A 24,210-nucleotide genomic window follows, 5' to 3' on the forward strand; every position below is an offset into this window, starting at 1 on the left:
GGCACGAGTAGGCCCGCGGCCCGGCCCGGCCCGACAGGCACGTGGGTCATGCCGTGCCGTGGGATGGGATGTGCCAAAATTAGGCACAGCACAGCCCGCCGCGGAGCCGGCACGACACGACACGCCCACCACTGCGGTACGGCTTGTGGCGGCACGGCACGGCACGACCCGTTGCCCATCTTTAATTATAACTATTGTATGTGGTTATTTTTATTGGAAAATTTTCCAAGAATAACATCACATTTGCGAGGTCTTCCCAAAATAGATTGACCTTTAGTTTATTTCAAAATGGAACGACCTTTGACACACATCCGCTATAAATGGAACAAAAAACCAGTGACCTGTTTTACAGGTTACAATTGACATGTGTCTCATTTGGCTAATATTTTAATTTTTTTTGTAAGAAAATAGTGATTTTAATTTTTTTTTAGAAAACTTTAAATTTATAAAATAAAACTGAAAAAAAGGGAAACCCCTTTATGCAACTCCCTGCCGACAACCATCGCCCTTTCTCTCTCCCCATCGCCGGCGGGGGCTCCAAACCCCTGCCTTCGTGCCGGAGACCTAGCCCACTCCGCCACCTTCACCTTCACCCTCACCCCATCCCTTTCCCCAAACCTAACACCCAACGCTGCCGAAAACGACCCCCTATCAAGATTGGTCCAAAGTTTGCCCAAATCTTTTAAGAACAAAGGCTTCCTTTGTTCTCCGGTGTCGTGAAACCAATATGTTGTTCTTGGTCCTGTCACAAATATAATTGTGCTTTTTCAACATTAGAATTTGTAAATTAAAACACTATTGTAGTTACATCTTTTTATGGTTTGGGTGTGGATGAATTTCAGCAGCATGAGGGTAGTTATATTTATTGGGTGGATGAATTTCGGCAGTGTGGTGGTGGAAGAATTTTGGTGGATCAATTCTCCAGAAGCGTTAGGCGTCGAGTTTCGGGAAAAGGGAAGGGGTGAGGGTAGATGAGTGAATACGTCGCCGGCACAAGGGGCGAGAGTCTAGAGCGCCGCCCAGCGATGGGGAAGGGGGAAAGGATGGTGGCTGAGGTGGGGAGGACGGAGGAGGTGGTGGCTAGGGTGGATGCCGGTAGGGAGTTGGGTAAGGAGGGTTTTTTTTGTATATATATTTTTAATTTCAGTTTTTTAAGGTTTTTTTTTTAAAATAAATAAAATGTTAAAAAATGTTGACCACTAATATTGTGACACGTGTCACTGGTAACTTGTTTAACATTTTACTAACAGGCCACGTTCCATTTATAGCAGATAGGTATCAAAGGTGGTTTTATTTTGAAATAATCAAAAGATCGTTCCATTTTTAGAAGACCGATGAAAGGTGGTAATAGTATTCCCGACAAATTTTCCATTTCTATTTATATACTTCATAATTTCTAATAATTGGTGTCGACTCTTTATTTTTTGTATGTCTTTTACAATTTTGTTGTATTAATTACTCTGTATTAAACAACAATTACACATGAATTATTGTTGTACTTTATTACTTCCTTCGCTTCTTTATAGTTGCAACACTTCCCTAAAGTGGAAATGTCACAATAGTTGCAACACACTATAAAAGGAAGGTTTTTATGGTGAAAATTGTACTATTACCTTTAATTAAAGCACACCATGGCCCACTTGATTATACTCTTAACAACCTTTTAACCCCATCTTAAGTGTATTATAACATGTGAGGTCCACTTTTTAAAAATATTGTGATAAAGTGTGTGTTTGCAACTATAAAGAAACGGAGAAAGTATATAATTTGGTAAAGTACGTACGTGCACTGCATGGGAATTTAACTAGTTTCTCCTATATGGATAAGACATAGATTAGGGAAGGGAAAGAAAATTATAGAGGTATTCCCTCACCTCTCTTTTTCTTACCACTTTTTCCATCCCCACCTTTCTTTTACTTACCACTTTTTCCTTTCTCTGCCTTATCCCTTCACCATTGTCATCCAAACATAGATTCATTATGGAGTAATGTAAGTAAACAATTGGATAACAAAAAAGGAAGGAAACAAAGGGGGAGGTGAAAAAGTGATGTGTCTATTTTATATAGTATTTTACCCCCGTCCCTTGGTCGTAATTAGTAGTGTTTTTGGCTCTTTAGAGCCACTTTTATTACTAATTGATGTTTTCTAGTGTTTTTGTAGATTTGGTTGACTTTTGCAGAGATTTGCACTTTTGGAGCATTTTCTCGAGATATTATGGAGCAATCACGAGCATTGGAGAAACACGGCCAGTTTTTATAGCCCAGGGCCGGTTAGAGCCATCGAACCGGTGATTAAGGGCTCGATATATCTGATACCGGGGCATTTGGACCGAGTATTCAAGACCCGAAGAGGAAACCCAGATTGGCCCGAAGAATTGGAGCCCAATCGTAGTCCAAATAGTGGCCCAAGAGGGCCGCTCGGCCAAAAAGGCTGGCGCCCGGAGGCGCACCCGGCCGGGCGAGGGAAGCAAAGGTCGGCGCCCGAAGTCGCGCCCGGTCGGGCGCGAGAATTGTACTTAAGAGGAAAAAGGCGCGCCCGATCGAGCGGTGCTTCGCCCGATCGGGCGCGTGTTATTATTAGGAGTTAATTTTGACGTTTAAGTTTGTTTTAGTTTAGGATTCTTACGGAGTATAAATACTTCTCCATAAAACGAGTTTAACACTCTCTTCTTTACTCTCTTAATTATTTTATTAGATTTTCTCTCTCTACTTAGCTTTTAGATTAGTTTCTCTCTCTTATACTTTGTTCTTAATTTGATTCTTAATTCCAGATTTATTTGGTAACGATTTCTCTTCTCTTAATCTTAGTTATTTTATTTTATTCTTTTGATCATGTCTTGTTTTATTGCTTTGATTAGTTTAGTTTCTATTATGTGTGAGTAGTTCTATTTCTAGGGTTTGTGGGGATCCATAAATAATATGAAGGGGTAATTTATTGTTGTTGATTGTCAATGCTAGATTAATTTCTTATTGATTGATTTAATGCTCTGTGACTAGATTTGCGCAGATATTTTATGCATGAGTTTAACAATATTGATTCGAGATTCGGCAGATGAGAATTAATGTTTAGGTCTAGTTTCAATAGGCAGGTTAATTTATAAATGGTTAAGTCGAGATTTGAAAGATGAGATTTAATACCGGTAAATTAATTGTGTGATTGTAATACGTAGCGAAAGCCCTTTGTGATCTGATTAATGTATACATTGACGATTGATTATTATTTTCTACCCTGGAATATTATTTATTGGTGAACCTATGCCCTAGATCATTTTATTCTTTGTCTTCTCCTTATTCTTAATCTTCGTTACATATTGGTTACTTCATAATCTAGATTATATTAGTTAATTAGGAATAGAAAGACTCGTTTCTCTGTGGATTCGACCATACTTTCCTATCTACATTAGTTAGAGGATTTATGAATTACTTTTGATTAGGAGATACGACTTTACCCTGTCAAAAAGAGAAAAAAATGGAAGAGGATGGGTTGGGAAAAGTCAATTTCATTTCTCTTCCAAATCTCTCTAATTTGGATGGATTGTGCTTAATAAAGAGAGAGGGAAAATGGATCTCTCCCTCTACTTTCCCTTCATTTCCCTAATAATAAGAGATATTTTACATCCTCTACGGGTGCTATTCGGTTTTCGGTTTGGATTTAGGCCAAATCCAATCCGATTCGAAATAAATTTTTGATTTTTAAATCCAATCCGAACCGATTTTCTCATGAATCCAATCCGATCCAATCCAAATTAAAATTCGGTTATTTGGATTTGATCCAAATTAAAATACAATGCAATTTTTTTAGGGACTTAAGTGATTATAAAAATAAAAATGCAATTATAAAAAGCCTAGTCTGAAATACATAGTTCTTCTTGATTAATACGATTATTAAAAACATAATTTTACATAATTTATATTAATGTAATCATCAACAAAATTTTACATGATTAATGTAATGTATCCTTATTTGTAAAAGCATGGTTTCATATTTTGGTTACTTCGGTTTTTTGGTTCCAAATAAGGTTAATTCGATCCGATCTGAAAATCCGAATTTTAAAAAAAATTCAATCTGATCCTATATGATTTATAGTTTGAATCCGATCCAAATTAATAATTCGGTTTGGATTGGATTTCGGTCTTTATTCGAATAATGGACACCCCTACCATCCTCCTCCATTTTTCGTCTCTTTTTTTCCTTCCATTCTTTCTATCCAAACAAAATATAAAAATACACAATCTTTTTGATGTAAAAAGGTCATTCAACTCCTACTAAGCCCTATTCCAATTTTTGAACAAGGTCCTCTTCTTATAATCACTTACTTGTATTAATCATTCTCAATTGGGATCGTTCAAAAGTATTTTACATTTTCTATTATCCATATTTTTTAATTTTTTTTTCTGGCTCTTCATTTTATATCTTCATCATCCCTTTCTGTTTGTAACATTTAAATAATTACATGACAATTCTTACTTTGTGGAGTATAAAATATTCTTTGATGCATTGATCAACACTAATGAAGCCAAGGTGAGAGAAAATAAAATCAATAAAAATGGCTCATCACCAGGCCGGGTTCTTGAGTGAGTCAAAGTGCCCTAAGGGTGATAATTAACAAATTTTCCTTTTTTTTTTTTTTATAAAAAAATTGTTTTTAATCTTTTATTATTTGGATAAATCAGGGCTTAACATGTGTCATGTAACTTGTTATAATAAGTTGTTGGCTTTTGTTGTCATGACGTGTTAGAAGAAAAAGGAACGATTTCCCTTAAAATTGCTTAAAGGTAAATTTATTCCCTATATGCATCGGTTTATTAACTTATTCCAACGATATTGTCCAAGTATGATTAATTACTTGGTTAGACCTTTGAAATTTTTTTTTTCAACATATAAAACCGCTAATGCTGATAGGGGTTCTACAATAAAACCGCTAGCGGTTCTATTAGACAAAAGGAAGTGAAAAAGAAATTTTATGTGATATTATTTAATTATTAGAACCGCTAACTTAATGTACAGAACCGCTATCACCGTTAGCAGTTCTATGTTTAACTAGAAAAAAAAATTAAGAAGCTCTAATCAATAAATCCTATATGGACAACATTGTGGGATTAACTTCTCAAATCGATGCATGTAGGGAATAAATTTATGTTTTATCAATTTTTAGGGAGATCGTTCGAAGAAAAAACCCTCAAAATTGGAATTATTCTAAAATAATTAATAGTTGGGATTAATAGAAATAAATAACCCAAAAATGGGATTAATATACAAATTTTTCCTTTAAAATATCAAAAAATTAAAAGAAAAAGAAAAATGTTATACATAACCCTTAGGGCTACATATAAGCATTAAATACACAATAGAAAATCGTATAAATTTAGGAATCATAAAAATATATACACTAATTACACTGATTTACACGTTTTTTTTTTGTCATACATTACTAATTTCATACGATTTTTAAGAGGAAATACGAGTTTATAACCTTGTGTGGTGTATATATATGTAAATTATATCTAACTTTGGTTAATTGTTGTTTTCTCTCTCCTCTTTTAACTTTTTTTGTATTTTCTAGTTTTCTCTCTCCTCCTTCAACATTTTGTTGTTTTCTCTATCCTCTTTCAACCTTCAATTTCAATGGTGTAAAATACACCTTTATAGTATATGACGAAGGGATCAAATCCTGCATGTTTTTTTTGGAAAAGCTTATAAACCCTTTAGGTTTGTTAACCATGGCCGTTATTTTCACTTTATTATTTGGTTTTCGTTTGTCGCCTGAAGTGATGGTGCGAAGTCGAATTTAATGGAGGAAGGAAAACTCAGCTACTCTTTAAGGGTTAACCATGTCATTAATTTCTCCTTTTGTTATTATGGTTTTTATTTTAGCGGCGAAAATGGGGTCCAACGGACTTGAAAGAGAAGGTGAAAATGGGCAGAGATTGGAGGGAGAAGATTAAGGTGGTTGAGAAGAAAAAAAATATGAAAAAGAGGAAGAAGATGAACATGAAGAAGAAGATGATTAATAGTAGCAAACAGAGACTTACCGGTTTTAACTTTGAAAATCTATCCAACTTGTCATAGTGGCCCACAAACAATAAAAAAATTATATTTTGCCATTTGGTAAACATAATTTGTTTATCTAGGTTATAAAATGAGGCTTGCTCAATTTTTAATAGTTTTTTTTTTTATTTTTTATTTTTTATTTTTTTTAAGGAGAGTGCATTTAATTGTTTATACTACCTCTGTTTCAGATTATTTGCAACGATTAAGAAGACAAATATCTATGACCTATCTTTGACCACAAATATCTTTAGTATCACAAAATTATTAAAGTTAGATAATAATAATAAACTCGTTAAGACGAATCAAAATAGATAAAATCAAATATTCCGGAGGGAGTAATACAGTGTTAAGAGTTTATTGGACTAGGGGTTTTTAACAAGGCTCAGGTTCAGAATTTACCCCCATTGACAAACACAATTCGACAAGGAGCTGCCGGAAAAATACAGAGCATCCCACTGCATTTTCCCAACAGTACAATCGAGGTGAAAAAAAAAGTGATTTTTCTGAAAACCCACAAAATAAAATACTCTGTAAAAACAAACAGAAAACCCTCAAAAGCGTATAAACTAAGCCAATTATAATTCTTCGACAATCCAACCCAAATTTATGCATACTGATTTAGATAATCTTCAACTCGAGGACGCTCAGCAAGCTTGCACTGACGTTCCAATGGCGGAATCTACTGTGAACAGCCGCACCAGAGACCTTGACCGCCTTCTGCTGCGCGCCGGCCGTCTCGTCGATCCTAACTTTCAACCCTGTATTGAGGTTTGTTTCTCTCTCACCCCTTTTGGTTCTGTGATCGATAAGTTTTGATTTTGGTTTAGGCATTTTTACAAACAGTTGGTGTGCGTAAAGGTTTTGACTTTGTCTTCTTTTATGGGGTGGGTTTAATTTTCGTGGGTTTTGATTGAATTTTGCAGTTGAAAGATTATATTCAGGATAAGGCTAGAGTTTTGGTGGTTGGTGCTGGTGGATTAGGATGCGAATTGTTGAAGGACTTGGCTTTATCGGGGTTTAAGAACATTGATGTTATTGACATGGACCGTATTGAAGTTACCAATCTCAATCGTCAATTTCTATTCAGGTTTATATTCTTGCTCATAATTCTCAACTTTATTTGATGTTTTTAATTTATTTCTATTGTGGGTTTTGTTATTAGTTTCGATGGAATTAGAATGCTTTCTTTTGAGTGCATTAGTTGTGTTGGAATTCATATTTACTGGGCAGGTTTTGGTGTAAGACTACTATTAAATGATAGGTTCGTAGTTTGTAGAATTGGGAAGATCACAAACTATACACTTCTTGCTGAAAATTGAGGTTTATTGATCTTTGGTAGTGCCATTGCCATTTGCATCAACACATCTTCATTTGAGTTCCATGATAGTAAAGCTTCAGTGTCTGATGCAGGGATCAACTGAATCCCGTGATTCTTAGTTTGCAGAATTGCTCACAATAGGCTTTTGATGTATGATTATGCTACCAATGACAAATTCAAACTTGTATCTTCTATATTAGTCAGAAGCTCCTGCTCCTTTCAAGGTAGAAGAATGTGTAATGAATTTTAATGCTAGAGCGAAAAGTTATCTTGTTTCCTGAATAGGCGATACGTTAAAGGTGTTAAATCGCCAAAGATTAAGCTCCTTTTTCTCAATTAGTTTTGAATTACATGACTAGGTATGGTGAAAATCCTGGGATTGTGAATTATATGACTAGGTGTAGTTAAACTCTTGGGATATCAATGAGATTCAAGTTAATAATTGGATGTTGTGTGTGGATACTTGTTTAGATTTAAGTGAACTTAGAGTCCTTATAGTTAAGGCACACATTTAGCTCTAGGTAACAGGTTTCTCAACCTCAAAATATGCAATAAAGTCTATTGATGGTTGTGTAGAAACCTAGTTTCTTTCTTTCTACAAACTGTAGTTTGGGTAGACTACAAACCTTAATGACCAAATCACTAGATTGACATTTGAAGGAGGGGGTGGTCACATCGATAATGAATATTCTTTGACAACAAATTCACATATAAAATAGGCATGGATATCTATTTAACCAAAAAATTTGGCAGCAGTGTATAGTGCTTTTTGCCCTTTTACTTTTATTCTTATAAGCTAAGCGACACACGAAAATTCGTGTGTGGATATATCAGAATCGATTATTTGTTTTTTCTTTTACAGTGGAAGGTTTTTTTTTTTTTTTTTTTAATTTTTTTTTTCTTTTCAGATGGTAGTTTTTTTTTAATTTTTTTTTTTTTTTTTTTATGTGGTAGTCTTTTTGGTTTAGATGGTAGTTTTTTTTATTTATTTATTATTATTATTATTTTTATATAAAGAATTGTAGCTTTTAAAAAATAAAAAATAAAAAAGATAAAATTGAGAGGGTATTTTGGGAAGTGAAATTTATCGCCCAAAACCCTTTTTCACTTTATATATAGGATATATATTTTTTATATTTACTTTTTTTTTTTCTTTTCTTGTGTGTGTGTGTGTGTACAACACTCACTCTCTTACTTTCCTTTTGTCTTACTCTCGTCTCGTCAATTGGCGTGGAGTGAAAGGACGGAAAGGGGCGATTAAGTAGGATGTTGGATGAAAGAGGTAGTTATGAAAATTGTATTAATGGAATCATTGGTGTAATGAGTTAAAGTTAGAAGAATGGATGTTATAACAACAGATAGGTTTACTAAAGTTGTGCTCTATTGTCTTATATCCAAACAAATTTTGTTCAGACTTAGGTTCATGTGAGAAGCTTCCTTAAGGTGAGAAGGGTTAGCAATCTCAACCCTTTAAATGTAAATTTCTACGGTCAAGATTTTAAGAACTAAAATGAGGATAAAAAACACGGTCAACTCTTGTAAATTAGACCAACATCTCTCTAAACTGTTTTCTCTCTCTTTATTTATTAAAAGCTTGTCAAGCTTCTAACCTCCATTAATGGTATCCAGCTATCCACTACTACCCTCCACTATCTTTTGAAGCTCTGAACTTTGAGATCCTTCGTCGAGCTATTTTCGGATCAATAACATGAATTTCTCTTTCATTAATTTTCTGCAATTAAAATACATCTTGATTTTTTTAATTATTGTGATGATTAATTGATTATGTTTTACATTACGAAGGATGAAAAATCAGAATTCATAGCTTGATACATCAGATATTGCATTGTCCAGCTAGTTAGATTGATTAATTATGATATCGAGAGACTTGATAGTGTTGTTTGTTTATCACAATTGGGAAATTATGAAGTGGAGATGTTAGGCATGTTGGTTGGAGCAAAATCAAGACTATCAGAATATTAATCTTTCTTATGACTTGTAATAAAGACTATATAAATCACGACTATACTTTTGATGTATCTGCAATAATGAATTCGAAATGTATCTATTATATATTTATAATGTATCTTTAATGTATTTTCAAAGTATCTACTTCCTTCGTTTTTTTAATATTGCACCACTTGCCTTTTAAGGAAGTATCACAAATATTGCACCTTTTCTATTTTAGGAAAATAAATTCTTGTGTTCACACTACAAATACCAAATATACCCTTACTTTTCAACACATGATTATTTAGTTTATGTATACCATCACATGGACAATCTTGTATTTTTACCTTTCTCTCTCATCCTTTTTTCCACTATCAAAAATCTTGTGCCAACCTCCTATGGTGCAATTAAAAAAGAACGGAGGAAGTATAATATATCTATAATGTATTTTTGATGTATTTATAATGTATGTTTGATGTATCTATAACATATAACTAATGTACCTATAATACATTTTTTATGTATCTCTATTTCTCACCTTCTCACAATAAACATACTTCTCACCGGATCTCAACCCTATATATATATATATATATATATATATATATATATATATATATATATATATTCTTATGTGAGAATTTTTCTTATGTGAGAACACTCTTTATGTTCTAAATTTTTCCTTAGGTGTTCTAAATTAAATCAAATGTTCAAATTTAGTACTCACATGTTCTAAACCATAAATTAATTAAGTTTGATGTCATAAATTCTAAATAACTTGTTCCAAAATTTTTACTTATATATTCTAAATTTTAAAACGTGTGTTCTAAGATTTTAAATTATATGTTCCAGATTTTAAAGCGTATGTTCTATTTTTTTTTACTCGTATGTTCTAAATTCTTTACTCACACTTTCTATATTCTACATCCGTTTGTTCTAAATTTTTATTCACATGTTCATAATCTTAAATTAGATGTTCTAAATTTTACTCATATGTTTAAAATTTCATATAGCAAATTTATAAATTTTTAATAAGTTGTTCTAATTCTTAAATCAGATGTTCTAAAAATATTACTCACAGAAATGTTCTAAATTATTACTCATATGTTCAAAATTTTGATTTGAGTTACATGTTCTAAATTTTAACTCGCATGTTCTAAATTTTAACTCCTATGTTCTAAATTTTTACTAACATGTTCTAAATTTTAAATCAGTTCTCATATATGTATGAATTCTCACATATGGACCTATTCTCACCGAATCCCTCTCATTGTTCCCCACATTACTTTGGGTTCTTTGTTATGAATTTAGTGTTAGATAGCTGGTAGCCTAAAGGGCTATGTTACCGGGACCCAAATTGAGTTAGATATGGGTATAGATTTAGTTGATGTTTTTTTTAATGCATAATGGGCTACTAGATACAACATACGGGTATTTTTTACGATTTTGGTTCATAATGAAATGCCAAGTGTCCATATAATATTGGAGGGTGTAAAATATGTTTGAGGTGGAATAAAGAGTTCAAGTGAAATAGATGGTGCATAGGCAAAAACTAGTCTTTAACTTCTTGGTGCATAAACCAAGTTAGATGAAATAATGTACTTTTGATTTTCTTTCCCTCTTGTTTGTTGGTTATATATTATTATGGCTTAGAAATAAATCCTCTTAGGGGCTGGACATCCTGTCGAGGTAAATCCTTATCCAATAGCGATTAAATACCCAATTTAGAGAGACTCACAACCCGGGCTCTAATACCATGGTAGATTTCAAGACAGTATGAAGTGGCCCTATTTACCCCATTATTTTCACATATTAGAGGAAAAATAAGTTTTTATTAAATTAAATATGCTCTTAGGTGAATACTGAATAATTAATTCTAGGAAATTTTGTAAATAACCACCTCCAAAAAACTCTCTTTTGTTAATAACCACCTTATTATAACTTTTTTTATTTAATCACCTAACCAAAAAATAATCTGTGCATATGACCACCATTTAACAGTTCCGTTAGGAAAAATGTTAGGGGGGTCCACAAGTTTAAAAGCTACCCCCAATCCTTCTTCTAATTTTTAATTCTCTGTATTCTCTTCAAGCACCCATCGTTAATTTCTCAATATACTCACATTAATTCTCAAAATTCAACTAAACATACATTAGGATCCTCAATCTATCATAATCTGATTAAATCCTATTCAATTTTGCTCTTTGTATGCTTCTGTCAAAAGTTTAACTTTTTGAAGGGGAAGATGTAGTGTTGAAAGCCATTAGTGAACCTGCAATTTCAAGCCAAATAGTATTACTGTCAATTTCCAATTACATAATTACAGTGCAAACAAAAACAACTTGTTTATAAATTATAATTACCAATTTCCCGTATTTCAATTCAATATGAACCCTAACTTTCAATTTCAGAAATTAGCGACTACTTAACGCAATTACACTATGATTTACGAGTTTGAATTTTCAATTTCAGCACAATTAAATAACAATTACATACCTAATTACACCTTGTTGGCCGAATTAATGTCCTCCTACAATGTACTTGTTGCTCGGAATCGCTTTCCTTGGAGTTGAATTTTGGGAATTGTTGTTTAGTTTGTAGAATTGCTCCTTCAATTTGTAGAATTGTTGTTTAGTTTAGGATGGATTTGAATTTTTGGAATTAATGTAGGTAGATTGAAGAAATTAATGGTGGGTAAGAGAGTACAGAAAATCGAAATTTAGAAGAAGCAATTAGGGGTATCTTGTAACTTGTGGGCCTCCTTAACAGTTTTCCTAACAGAACTGTTAAATGGTGGTCATATGCACAATTTATTTTTTAGTTAGGTGGTTAAATAAAAAAAAAATTATAATAAGGTGGTTATACTAAAGAGAGTTTTTTGGAGGTGGTTATTTACAAAATTTCCTTAATTTTAAAAAGCGCGAAAAATTGCACCCACTTTTGGATATATGGCGTGTATCAAATCTCAAAAAACTAATCTAAAAAAACCACAATTTGTTTTTGAAACAACATACTTTATATGTAATTAATGTTTAAATTGACAAAAGGAAGCACGATTTATTACCAGCCTCGAAGTGAAAAAAAGTACTTATTATAGACTTTAAGTGAGAAACAAATCTTACGATCAAAATGAATAATAATTAGAGAGAAAAGCAAACATTTTAGCTCACTAGCTCTTTGAACTTGTTAGGCGTTCTACTAAAACATCAGTAATTTATATGATGAATATTATCATTAACACAATTTATTCACTATAGATAAAGTTATAAGCTTAGTGGCTTTACCAACCCACTTCATGTCAAGTCCTCACCATCATACACAAAATCATCATCATTGTCACCTATTCTCTTAATTAGCCACTTGACAGAAAGGGATCAATGGTGTCTTTTCTTGTGTATCGGCACAGCAAAGCTGTCATAAAGACCATGTCATCAAATCGACTTTGTGACAAATTGGTTTGTCTTCTTTATGTTGTGAAAAATAAAGATTCTAAGTTACATCACCCATGAAATATTATCATATTTTAAAGTAAATTGACAACAGGCTACTTACAAGCTTAAAAACTCCTCGATTATTCCCACAAGCAGTAGCTCTCCAAGTCCTAAGAACCTTTGTGACAAAACTTTCGAGGTTGGGACTTGAAGATCTATAGCAAGACCAACACTCTGATATTGAAAGTAAAGTAAAAAGTTAATCTTTATGTACCTTTTGAGATAGAAAACTTCGATTTCCTTTATAAAATTGTAACAGTTATTACCTGATGATTTGGTGTTCATTTGTGTAAAGTGTAATAGACTAAGATTGATTGAACAAGCTTGCTATATAATTAAGAGAAGGATGGATAATTCATTGATTGATTAAGTGAAAGGTTTACAAAAGCAGTAGCTCGAGGCTACCAATCTCCTAGCAACTTGAGGTTACAACTCTCTAATGTATTCTTACTCAATTTCTGGATACTCTCTTTGCTGCACAAACTACAATACTTATACTAGGATTACTAATGGTCAAAGTTGACCTTAAGGCTAACATTTGACTACTTGACATAAATAGAAAAACCATAAGAAACATAATAGAAACAGATTGCTTTCTTTCCTTCTCTTCTTCTTAATTAATTTTGTCCTCTGCTTAATTGGAGTTGTCTTGATGCCTTGAAATGCTCCTTGCTGTTGCTGCCCTTTACTGTTGCTCTGGTTGCTTGACCTTTCTTCTATCATAGACCCGATTAGGCATTTGTCTTATTATCATATAATAGCGAAAGAGAGTGGGGGATTTAGAATGAATTCAACTTTCAAAGTATCTTGTCTTAGTGTTCCACATTCAGAAAAACCTCGCAATGCAATCATAAAAAGCTTTCTCAACTTCCTCACAACCTACTTGATTGGGATTATCACACCGCAGTGCACTTCCACTTTGTTCAGCTCATGGTCTTTGGCGCTAGAATTTAATTGAGTAAATTATTGTATAGATGGGATCTGTTAGGAATTTTTGAAAATGAGAAAAAAAAAATGAGACAGGTATAAAGTTCATTTAATGATTAGAGATGTGAGAGGATAGTGATAATATAGTAAGAGTGGGGACTATGGGAGGAGAGAAATATAATAAATACCAATAGAAGATTTCTAAAAAAGAAGCGATCGCTTTAAAAAGGTCAATGCTCCTTATAAAACGTAGAGAGTATAGAATTCTGGATTTAGATAATATCCGACTTGTGCAAAGATTGATGAAGTAGATAATTCCAGCCTTTGACTAATGTAAAGATTTGGGCAAGCTAACTTGACTATGAGTTCATTGGTAGTGTCATGTAAGTACCAACTATCAAACTCTGATGAAATAGAACTTGCTTCTCTTCTCAAGAATCACTTAGTTTTCATTTAGAGCACTCCTCAACTTACTTTTGTAAAGGCTCCTAGTTATTTATAGAGATACTAGAAGTATTTAATTGTGAATTTTTATTTAAATTATTTTTTTGTAATGTGGTTAGGTTTTCCTCTTCACTTAAAATTTTGTAAGTTGATTGAACATTTGAACATAAATCTTTTTTGGACTTGTTTGAACAGTTCCGATTCTCTTAGAGTGATCCTACTGAATCTATGTGAACTCATATAACTTATTTGAATGTTTATTATTCTTGAACTTTTAAATTAATTGTCGAAAACTTAAAATTTTGGTAGAAAAGATGAACGAAATTCAATTGAATTAAATTCAAATTCAATTGAATTAAATTCAATTGAATTTTGGATGCTTATGTGCGTCTGACTTTTAAATTTTAGTAAGCAAGCAAAATATCACGGCTAGGGTCCTAATCAACAAGGGCACATAGGCTGTCTACCTCAATAGTCCCTTAATAACTTGATGATGTTGACACTAACAAAAAGCTCTTTATAACAATCTATATGAAAGTTGAGAAATCCTTGATTGAAAGGTTTTGAGAAGTGAAATGGACTGTAAATATATTGGAGGGGGAGAGAGGCATATATTTTTTTGGACAATGGACAGAGAAGCATATTAACACATTGAATCTTCTAATGGGCATTTTTTTAATGTCCGTGCATTTTTTTAGTATAATATTAAAATTCATGTTTGTCTATTGTGGTAGATGTCGTTGAGAAAGAGACTATAGCTATTCTCCCTCTCCAGTGGCCGAAAACCTTTTCTTTGCTTCTCAGCCATGGCCCCATGAATATAAACCTTAAATAATCACTTGAAAAACAGAACCTGATTAGAGATGGGCTTCATGCATAATAATGAAACAAATTGACAGAGAGGCCATTATAAAATAGTTTACCTATGTATGTGGAATTTATAGGAGACGGTGTAGTTTTATTACACTATTTCGCTACTTAGTGACATGAAACTTCGCTTATATAGTGCTTTGATCCTTTATATTCCTTCGTTACTCAATCTTCCTAATCTGTAATATTCTTAAGACACATTCTGTTATATAGTGCTTTGATCCGTTATATTCATTCGCTACTTAATTTTCCTAATCTGTAATATTCTTAAGCCATCCTTGTTTTTTGGGGGCTAGGGCTGGTTAATAAGCTAACATAGATCTACATTAATATCTCCATGTTTGGTAACTTAAGCTGACCAGTCTGTTGTTAATTAGTTGCTTGCAATTTTATGCTTATATGTGGCACTTTGATAAATACAATTACAAATAGGATAAATGGATAGTAACAAAACATACGACTCTTAACGTAGAACTGTTTGTAGCTTTATATTACATGTTAACTTTGGAACTGAACTAGTAGATAAAGTGAATTGCAGCTTGGGATTCTTTTATGTGCTGAAAGTTAATCCTGTATATTTGGTTAGAATTGCACAACCAAGTTGGCAAATTCAGCAACTTTTCACTGTCCAGACTCCAGATAGAATAACAGCGATGGAAAAATATTTGAGTTTTAGCATTCAGGCTGAAATTTGCTGGAAATAATTGTACAATATTATCTCTTCCTAACGCTTCTCCTAAAGCTGCTTTTGTTTTGCTTATTATCTTATGATGATAACTGAATTAAATCCAATCTCTATTCTTGGAGGGGGCAATACTACAGATGTTTACAAGGCCTTATTTTAATATTGCACCTGTTATAACACTCAAGTCCATGAATTCTGTCGAATTAAAATATTTAATTCATCTCCTTTCTACTTAGGCTTGAAGATGTGGGGAAGCCGAAGGCTGAGGTTGCTGCAAAACGTGTAATGGAAAGAGTTAGTGGTGTCAAAATTGTTCCGCACTTTTGTCGGATAGAGGATAAGAATATTGATTTCTACAATGATTTCATAATAATTGTTCTTGGGCTAGACTCTGTTGAAGCAAGGAGCTATATAAATTCAGTAGCTTGCAGTTTTCTAGGTATGTTCCTTTCATCTTTGTAATTTTTATCTGCTCACAGAAGATTTAACAGCTACCTTTTTTTTGTTTTTGTTTTGTTTTTTTTTCCCCACTCTTGTATATGCTGATTGTAAATTTGTAATCATCTATTTGTTTGTTGTACCTTCCTTTCTACCCAAATCTCGAACTCTGATAATGAGATCAAAATCTTATTATATTTTTATTTCTATCTAATTATAGGAAATGGTTAGTTACATGTTGAAAATTATGTTATTGATAATAATTATTTTGGATTATATTCTAGTGAACCCTTTATTGAATTTCTTTTGAGATTAGAGGAGAAACGAAATCAAATCTCTTTGTAAGAGGTAATCAATCATGAAAGCCTTGGACTGGAGTACATACATATGGACCACAAAAGAATGCATGTATTTCAGATACTATGTATTTAGTTTTCAGGAGTGGAGAGGAAAGGAGATTATAGTTGGCTAGGGCTAGCCTTTGTAGTTATTATGCAAACTCCATCATGTTTCTGTTTCTGTTATGTAGTTAAGTTTGGCCTCCTATTCTTTCATGATAGCTATTGTCTTAATTATTTTACAATAATTATCTAACTGCAGCTTATAAAAGAGTCATGTTGCTATTTGTTCGTAAGGAAAGTGGGCTCTGTAATGTCGGGAAATGGTATTTATAGCAACCTGTACAGCTAACATATGTGAAAAGGCTGAGAAATTTAGTGAGTGTGATGGTTCAGGAAAGTCATTTGTTGTTGGTTTTTAACGTTGAGTGTGACCCTTATTTTGGGACTAAGGCTTTGTTGTTGTTGTGGCCCTTAATTTGTTGGGCATTTAACTCTGTAGAATTTATTTTGTTGTCTCTGCTGTTGACTTTTAAAGTCTCCTCTATAGAGACAAGTGTTAGATAATTATCACAGTTTGAAATTATCTTGCTTCCTGAAGTCCACTTCTGGAAGAATTCTTCTGATGGTTGCTTACTGGTCATCAACAACTATATATACTTGCTGGAATTTATTTGTGGCCTATTTATATAATGTGATGTTTTTGCTTCTTAATACCTATGCTTATAGTGGCGTTTTTTGTTGCTACAGAGTATGATGAGAATGAAAAACCAATAGATGCGACTGTTAAGCCTATGGTGGATGGTGGAACTGAAGGTTTTAAGGGTCATGCTAGAGTAATCATACCAGGAATGACACCTTGTTTTGAATGTAACATCTGGCTTTTCCCTCCGCAAGTCAAGTTTCCGTTGTGCACTCTTGCAGAGACGCCTAGAACTGCTGCTCATTGTATAGAATATGCCCATTTAATTAAATGGGATGAGGTTGCAAACTTGTTCATTCTCATCTTTTGGATCTTTGTACTCCACCTCATGATTTTGTTGGTGTAATTGGACATTTTGATCAATGTGCAGATTCATAGTGGCAAAACTTTTGATCCTGATGATCCTGAAGATATGCAATGGGTCTATAAAGAGGTAGATTAGGTTTACCCATTTTTTAATTGATTAGAGATTATATCTCTTCTTTTGTCTGAACTTTCTTGTACTTTGTAGGCTCTCAAGCGTGCTGAGCTTTTTGGCATTCCTGGAGTCACATATTCTCTGACACAGGTATGTGGGCTTTTAAAGGAAGAGCGGGAAGAAAAGGGGAGGGAAGGGAGAAGTCTAACTTCTTTACCCCTTTTCCATATTGTTACTTTTCTTTTGTTTTTGTTGCCCAAAATGAACGTTTGGTATATTCTGTGCCTTAGTTTAGAACAGGACCACAGTAAAAAAAATAAAAAATTTACCCGGTATATCCATTCACCACTGTATCTATACGTTCTTTTTCTAAGTTTATTGCCGAGTGACAACTACTCACTATTGTCTCCAACCCTTCTTCCCTGTGAAAAATATGGAAGTGGCTGCCCACTAAGGAGCTTTTTTTTTTTTTTTTTTTTTTTTTTTTGTATAGTTTCTCAGTTTGTGATGACACCTTCCTGTCTTGTTAAATTAGACTTGTTTTTTGAGGAACTGCAATTTCAAAATGTACTAGTTCTCTGTCCTTCCTCGCTCAAAAAAGGAGCCTTTGGTCTTAATATCAGGATTGTGTTTGTGTAACTGGTATTTGCTCTAATTATTTTCAGGGAGTTGTAAAAAATATTATACCAGCTATTGCTTCAACTAATGCTATTATATCAGCTGCTTGCGCACTAGAAACACTGAAGATTGTATCTGGATGCAGTAAAACCATGGACAATTATTTGACGTGCGTTCTACATTCCCCTTTTTTTCTAAATATATTTTGTGGTCAATTTATTGAATTACATGCGTCTTACTTGTAACATGTTATAATTATTGCAGGTTCAATGGAGTTGAAGGTCTACACACTCAAGTGACACACTTTGAGAAGAACATCGACTGTATTGTTTGTGGTCCTGGAGTTCGTATGGAGTTGGATACTTCTTGCACTCTGCAGAAGGTTTATTCGAAATATTTTTCATCACCTTTAAGTACTTTCCTTTACTGTGAAGTTCATGATGTTGGGTTCCATGTCTTTATTGTGTGACTGTCTGAATGCTGATATGATGGCTTCCATTAGGCAATGGGACAGTTAAGGTTATTTTCCCATTTGCATACCCACTTACAAGTTTCATAGTGCCATCTGCAATGTTTACAAACCCCACATATTGGTGGCTACAAAATAGGATACAGGTCTGCCTCACTACCCGTTTGAACATTTGTTACTCATCCATCTGTCCACCTGCTCTAATTATAGTATACAATATCTTCTCCACCACAATCCAATCGGAAAAAAAAGTTTGCATAAGCTGTGCAATTCATGCATGTCATAGTGTATGAGCTCTTGCTTTGGTTATGATCTATTAGTATACTTCAATACTATAAAAATAAGGTTGGGCAACTGGGTAGAGGTATGTTCATTCATTACTTAATACGTAGTACTTGACTTACCCACATAGCCACCCAAATATGGTGCAATATCCCTATTGCGAGTGACCTTGTGTTAGCTCTAGATTGTTTGTGTACCTAGGTCCCAGTTTTTTCATGAATGTTGGAAGAAGATGAAAGAAGACTTAATAAAGGAATATTACAAGTTTTTATAAATGGGATGTAGTTTAGAGAAAGAGATTTTTACTAAGAGTTTAGTTGGGTTATCTTTCTCACAATTCGGGGTTCTATCTTTGACAATCTTAACAGTCGATAGTCCTTTTGTGGAGGGTAGACATTTTTGGACTCGTTCTTGTGGCTAATTAGGTGGTAAATGATGCTTAATTGACGGAGCATGCCTATGAAGGTCATATTATTGAATAAGTTAAAATTAATATAGATTAGATAATGACATAGAAGTATTGAATCTTTGTGAAAAAAGTGGATAAGTGGGCTGCTTTTTCTCACTTGTCAGTTGGTCTTTGTGAAGGATCAGTTTAAGAGTTTATTTGGGGCATAACACTGAGGGATTCGCATCATATTTCCCTTTTTGGTTCTTTATCTTTCAAATCGATTTTATTTGGTTTCTCAACGTGCATTGCCAGGTTTTATAATCAAAAGCATCTCCCAATCTTGTTGGGATTTTGGTTGTTTTGAGTCCTGACATCATTCAAGGGAAATCTTGTATCCTTAAGCCGTTAAGCCCCCTTCTATTGTCCCCCTAATGGATTTGTAAGTCACCAAAAACCTGTTGCTTACCTAGTTTCTTTGAGTGGTTGTGGAGTAGCTATGATTAGAAATAGAGGTGGGGGTATCTTATGGGTTAGCCATTAATATTGTAAGCTTAATTCTTGGTGGTTTGGTTTCTGGGGAAGAAGAAGAAATGGTGGGTAAGTCGTTATGGTGACATCCACTCATACTATGTTCCTCGTGGCATAATGAAAAGCTATTATGGACTTCTGCTTGAAGAAATTTTTCAGTCATGGGAACTTGTATCCCTGCTAGTTTCTGTTAACTAATGATCAACGGTAGTGCTGGGATAGTTAATGAAATTGATTTTGATGGGTCCTTAAGTTTTTTCCTTTCTCCTTTACTACAGATGCTTAGTTTTTGTAAAGATTATATCTTATACAGTTTTAATTACTGGGAATCGTCTCCCCTCTTTCCTTTTTTTTTTTTTTTTTTTTTTTTTTTTTTCTTTTTTTTTTCTTTAAACCAAATTTTTTGCCTACCTTTTGAGATAACTCTTATAAATAATGTTCTGACAATTGTAGCCTCTAAAATATTTATTTACCTATTTGCCCTCAGTAATGTAAATGCCTATTTTTTTTTTTAAACTCTAAAGAATAGTGTGCGGACATTTAAGCCCCTTTTATTTTATATATATATATATATATATATATATAAATCACTCTATTGAACCCCTTTTATTACAATTTTCAATAAAAAATTCATTCACTTGCCCCTATTTCACAATATAATTATATCATCCAAAAACTCTTTACACTGTGTATCCACACACGTTATGCGTTTTATGTAAGGAAAGGAGGGAATAGTGTACTGAATTTCCAAATTTTGCCTATTGTTTGGGACTTCTCCATATGAGAATGTTTTTCTAATTTTATCTCAAGTTGGAAATATTATTAGGTTTATATGAAGTTCAGTTGTCACCAGATTGTATATATTGCATCAATGATACAAATTTTACACTTTTTTAATCGATTAATGTAAAAAATACTTTTAATTAATCACCATTGAACTATACAAGGGTACAAGCATAATTAGATATGTGATCTTTGTCTTTGACTTTATGTGGTAAACACTTTACAAAAGTGAAAATTATAAATGTGCCCAAAAACTAGTTTCAAAGACATCAACTTATTTTAATTATTATTTTGATAACATCTGCTTCCTCAAATTTTTTTTTTTTAATTATTTTATTTTATTTTTTTTATGTACCCATTTGATTTTGGGGATTGAGGAAAATATGTTATTGGATAGGGTGGTGTGGAGGGATAAATTCACGTCAACGAAATGTCGTGATTATATATATACTTGTTATATTTATTTACGTATTTAATTTTATTTGAATATATGGAATAATCACTTTTGGTTCATGTAGCCCCACTTATGGGATTAAAGCTTGGATTGATTGATTTAATTTTATTATGTTAGCCCACTAATGTTTTATAAATTGTATTGTTTTCCTTTGTTAAATTTTGCTTAAACCTTTATGTTTTTTTACTCCAACGTTTTAACCACTTTTGTAAAACTTTCTTGAATTTTATTTTTGGTTCTCTTTAACCCCCCCCCCCCCCCCCCCTTAATTTTTCTTAAATGCTCTTTTGTTTGCTCACTTCACTCACCTTTTTCAAAGTCTTTCAATTGATTATTTTTGTTATGTCATTTTCTTTAAATTGTAAGATTCCTTTTGACAATTCATGTTAGGCGACCACAATCATTTTGGGACTAAGGCTTTGTTGTTGTTGTTGTTGTACCCATTTTTTATCTCGTTTTTCTGTGTGCTTTTGTAATTATCAATATCTTTATTTCCTTACTATCAAAGTTGTAAAAATTACCTTTTAGAAACTACATATTGAGCAGATTTTAACCAGACAGAATTTGTGAAGACTAGTAAATGTGTACATCTTTTGGAAACAGGAATACAAACTTTGACTTATCATTTGAATAGGACAGTTCTAGGTGAGTGGCTAGTTCTTTTTCACGCTATAGAATTGCAAGGATTATGAATCTACGATCATGCTTGTCCGTAGAGTAGATTAACTGTTTGCTTGTGCACACTTGCATCGTCTAGCACAAACCATGAACATTTCTGCTTGGTCTTGGAACCTGTCATTAAATTGCTTGATTAAAGGGGGAGAGAGGGGGGGGGGGGGGGGGGGGGGGCGTTGGATATTGTGATTCCAATGAACTAGAGTATTGTTCCTTCCCTTTGCTATCTTGTTGTATCTTGAAATGGGTGCTTAGGCTAACTTTTTTCTCATGGTTCTATGGTGCAACAGTTCCTTGAACTACTCGAGAAGCATCCAAAGCTGCATCTGTCAAAAGTCAGTGTGATTTTCGAAGGGCAAAACCTGTACATGCAGGGACCACTCGAACAGGAGACGCGATCAAATCTATCAAAAACATTATTTGACTTGATGGGAAGAGTTCCCAGTGGCACTGTTCATGTGAATGGCACATCTAGCAAGAACGACAAGAAAACATCTGGGTTAAGAAAATTACGTGTTTTCTTCAAGGGAGCCGATGGGATGACAGATATGGATACCGCTGGTGGTGCATAGTTACATTGGTTTTATATGGTAGATAATATGTGAACTATATTAATCTTATTACCATCCTCTTCCTGCCCTAAATTCAATTTTTGTCCATTGATCGATGTAATCAGGACCTTTGGAGCCCTGACCAACATTTTTTTGGCTGGGTAGAGCTTATGCTTTGGGGTGGTACTTAACTACTATTCTGCCATTTTACTTTTAGAAGGGGTAGATTTTGTAGCTGCTTAATCTGTATGCTTTTCGCGGAAAGAGCCTTAGGTAGGTTGGTTCTTCCGTTATGTTGCTGGCAACAGGCTTTAGCTGCTTGTTGCATTTCCTTCTAAAGTAGTGGGACTAGTATCTGATCAACAAACTCATCTACTAGATTGATATCTGTACATCATTTTGGTACCTGTTTGGGCTGTTTTTAAGAATTTTAGCAGTTGTTTCTCTTTGCTGCACTGTGTCAGATGCTTTTTAGTTCTGCCGTGACTCCTGGAGCTTCAGCGAGGTATTGGATTCAAGAAAAGATGGGAGTTATTTAAACAGGGTCTTTTATTATTCTTTTGAGAAGTTAAAAGGAGAAGAACTTAGAGGTAGTTTGGTTGGAGGTATTCATCAAAGGGAATAAGGGAAATCGATTCCCTTTCCCTTTGATGTTTGTTAGGTTTTTTTTTTTCCATTCCCTTTACCTAGACTTGGCAATCTTAACCCAGACCTGATGACCTGACCTGAATGACCCGACCCATGATCCGAAATCGACTTGAAAAAAGTGACCCGAAATTGACCCGAAACCCGAATCAACCCGACTCGATCCATGCCCGACCTGAAGTGTAATTAACCCGAAACGACCCGACCCGAAGTTGACCTGAGACCTGAAACGACCCGACTCGAGACCTGAAGTTGACCGGACTTGAAGTTGGCCCAATACCCAAAGTGACCCGACCTTTAAGGCTTTAACTTGAATTAATTGACCCAAATAGACGCGAAACCCAAAGTGACCCGAACCAAAATTATATTATACCTTAAATTACTAGAATCTATTTAAGCTAAAGACTTGACCTGAGCAAACCGAAATAGAAAAAAACCGTAATCAAATTGACTTAAGTTTTTTTTATTAATTTGTAATGTGTAATAGTGCAAGTAATTTGCATATTTTGAGCATTACTTTTCTCGATTTCTTCGACCTTTTATCTCTATAAGTTATTAAGAATTTGTATAAAGGTTGAAATTTAGCGACTATTCTACGAGATTAAAAAAATTAACTAGAGCTCGAAATAAAAGTCACAATTCTCACAAGTCTAGAGAAAAAAATAGTACAATAATAATGCCTACATGATATAATGTTCAACACCAAATGAAATTACAAAATAATCTAAAGTCCAACAATTACTGGATTCCATTAAAAAGTAGCATTAATAAAAATAGTGAGTTTCTCGTCAAAAATTATATTAATATATAAACAGAGATGAATTTAACCCAATGCATCGACCAAATATGACCCGACTCGAAGTTGACTCGAAAATTGGACCCGAAGATTGACCCGACTCGAAAATTGATCTAATCCAAACTGACCAGACCCAAACTTGACCTGACCCGAAATGTTACCAGAAACACGACCTGATTATCAGTTGACCCGAAATCAACCCGAAACCCGAAATGACCTGACCCGACCCGAACTTGACTCGATAACCTTTTGACCTGACCCAAAATGACCCGACCCATACCTGACCTGAATGACCAATTTGCCAGGTCTACCTTTACCCTCCTCATTCCCCCAGAGTCTTCTAAGTTGATTCCCCACCCTCCACTAGGCTTTTTTACTCCCTTTC

At 33.8% G+C, this 24,210-nt stretch overlaps 1 protein-coding gene across 1 annotated transcript; it reads left to right on the plus strand.

Annotated features, from left to right (window-relative positions):
- Positions 1-6,444: 6,444 nt before the first annotated feature.
- LOC145632007 (NEDD8-activating enzyme E1 catalytic subunit-like) lies at positions 6,445-22,790 on the plus strand. The gene is made up of 9 exons (XM_081684255.1): positions 6,445-6,819; positions 6,975-7,138; positions 15,973-16,175; positions 17,263-17,495; positions 17,586-17,648; positions 17,727-17,783; positions 18,299-18,420; positions 18,516-18,633; positions 22,124-22,790. Exons 1-9 carry the CDS (start codon positions 6,658-6,660, stop codon positions 22,403-22,405), a joined length of 1,404 nt encoding a protein of 467 aa, XP_081540381.1. The 5' UTR covers positions 6,445-6,657; the 3' UTR covers positions 22,406-22,790.
- The last annotated feature ends 1,420 nt before the right edge of the window (positions 22,791-24,210 follow it).

Source organism: Chenopodium album, chromosome 5 (assembly GCF_948465745.1).
Source record: "Chenopodium album chromosome 5, dcCheAlbu1.1, whole genome shotgun sequence".
In the NCBI taxonomy this organism is placed as follows: domain Eukaryota; kingdom Viridiplantae; phylum Streptophyta; class Magnoliopsida; order Caryophyllales; family Amaranthaceae; genus Chenopodium; species Chenopodium album.

Excerpts from the sequence above, each read along its gene's own strand:
- LOC145632007 (XM_081684255.1), top strand. The coding sequence starts at position 6,658 with ATGCATACTGATTTAGATAATCTTCAACTCGAGGACGCTCAGCAAGCT. Across the intron at positions 7,139-15,972 it reads AATCGTCAATTTCTATTCAG|GCTTGAAGATGTGGGGAAGC; the intron begins GTTTATATTCTT and ends CTTTCTACTTAG. Across the intron at positions 17,496-17,585 it reads ATTTAATTAAATGGGATGAG|ATTCATAGTGGCAAAACTTT; the intron begins GTTGCAAACTTG and ends ATCAATGTGCAG.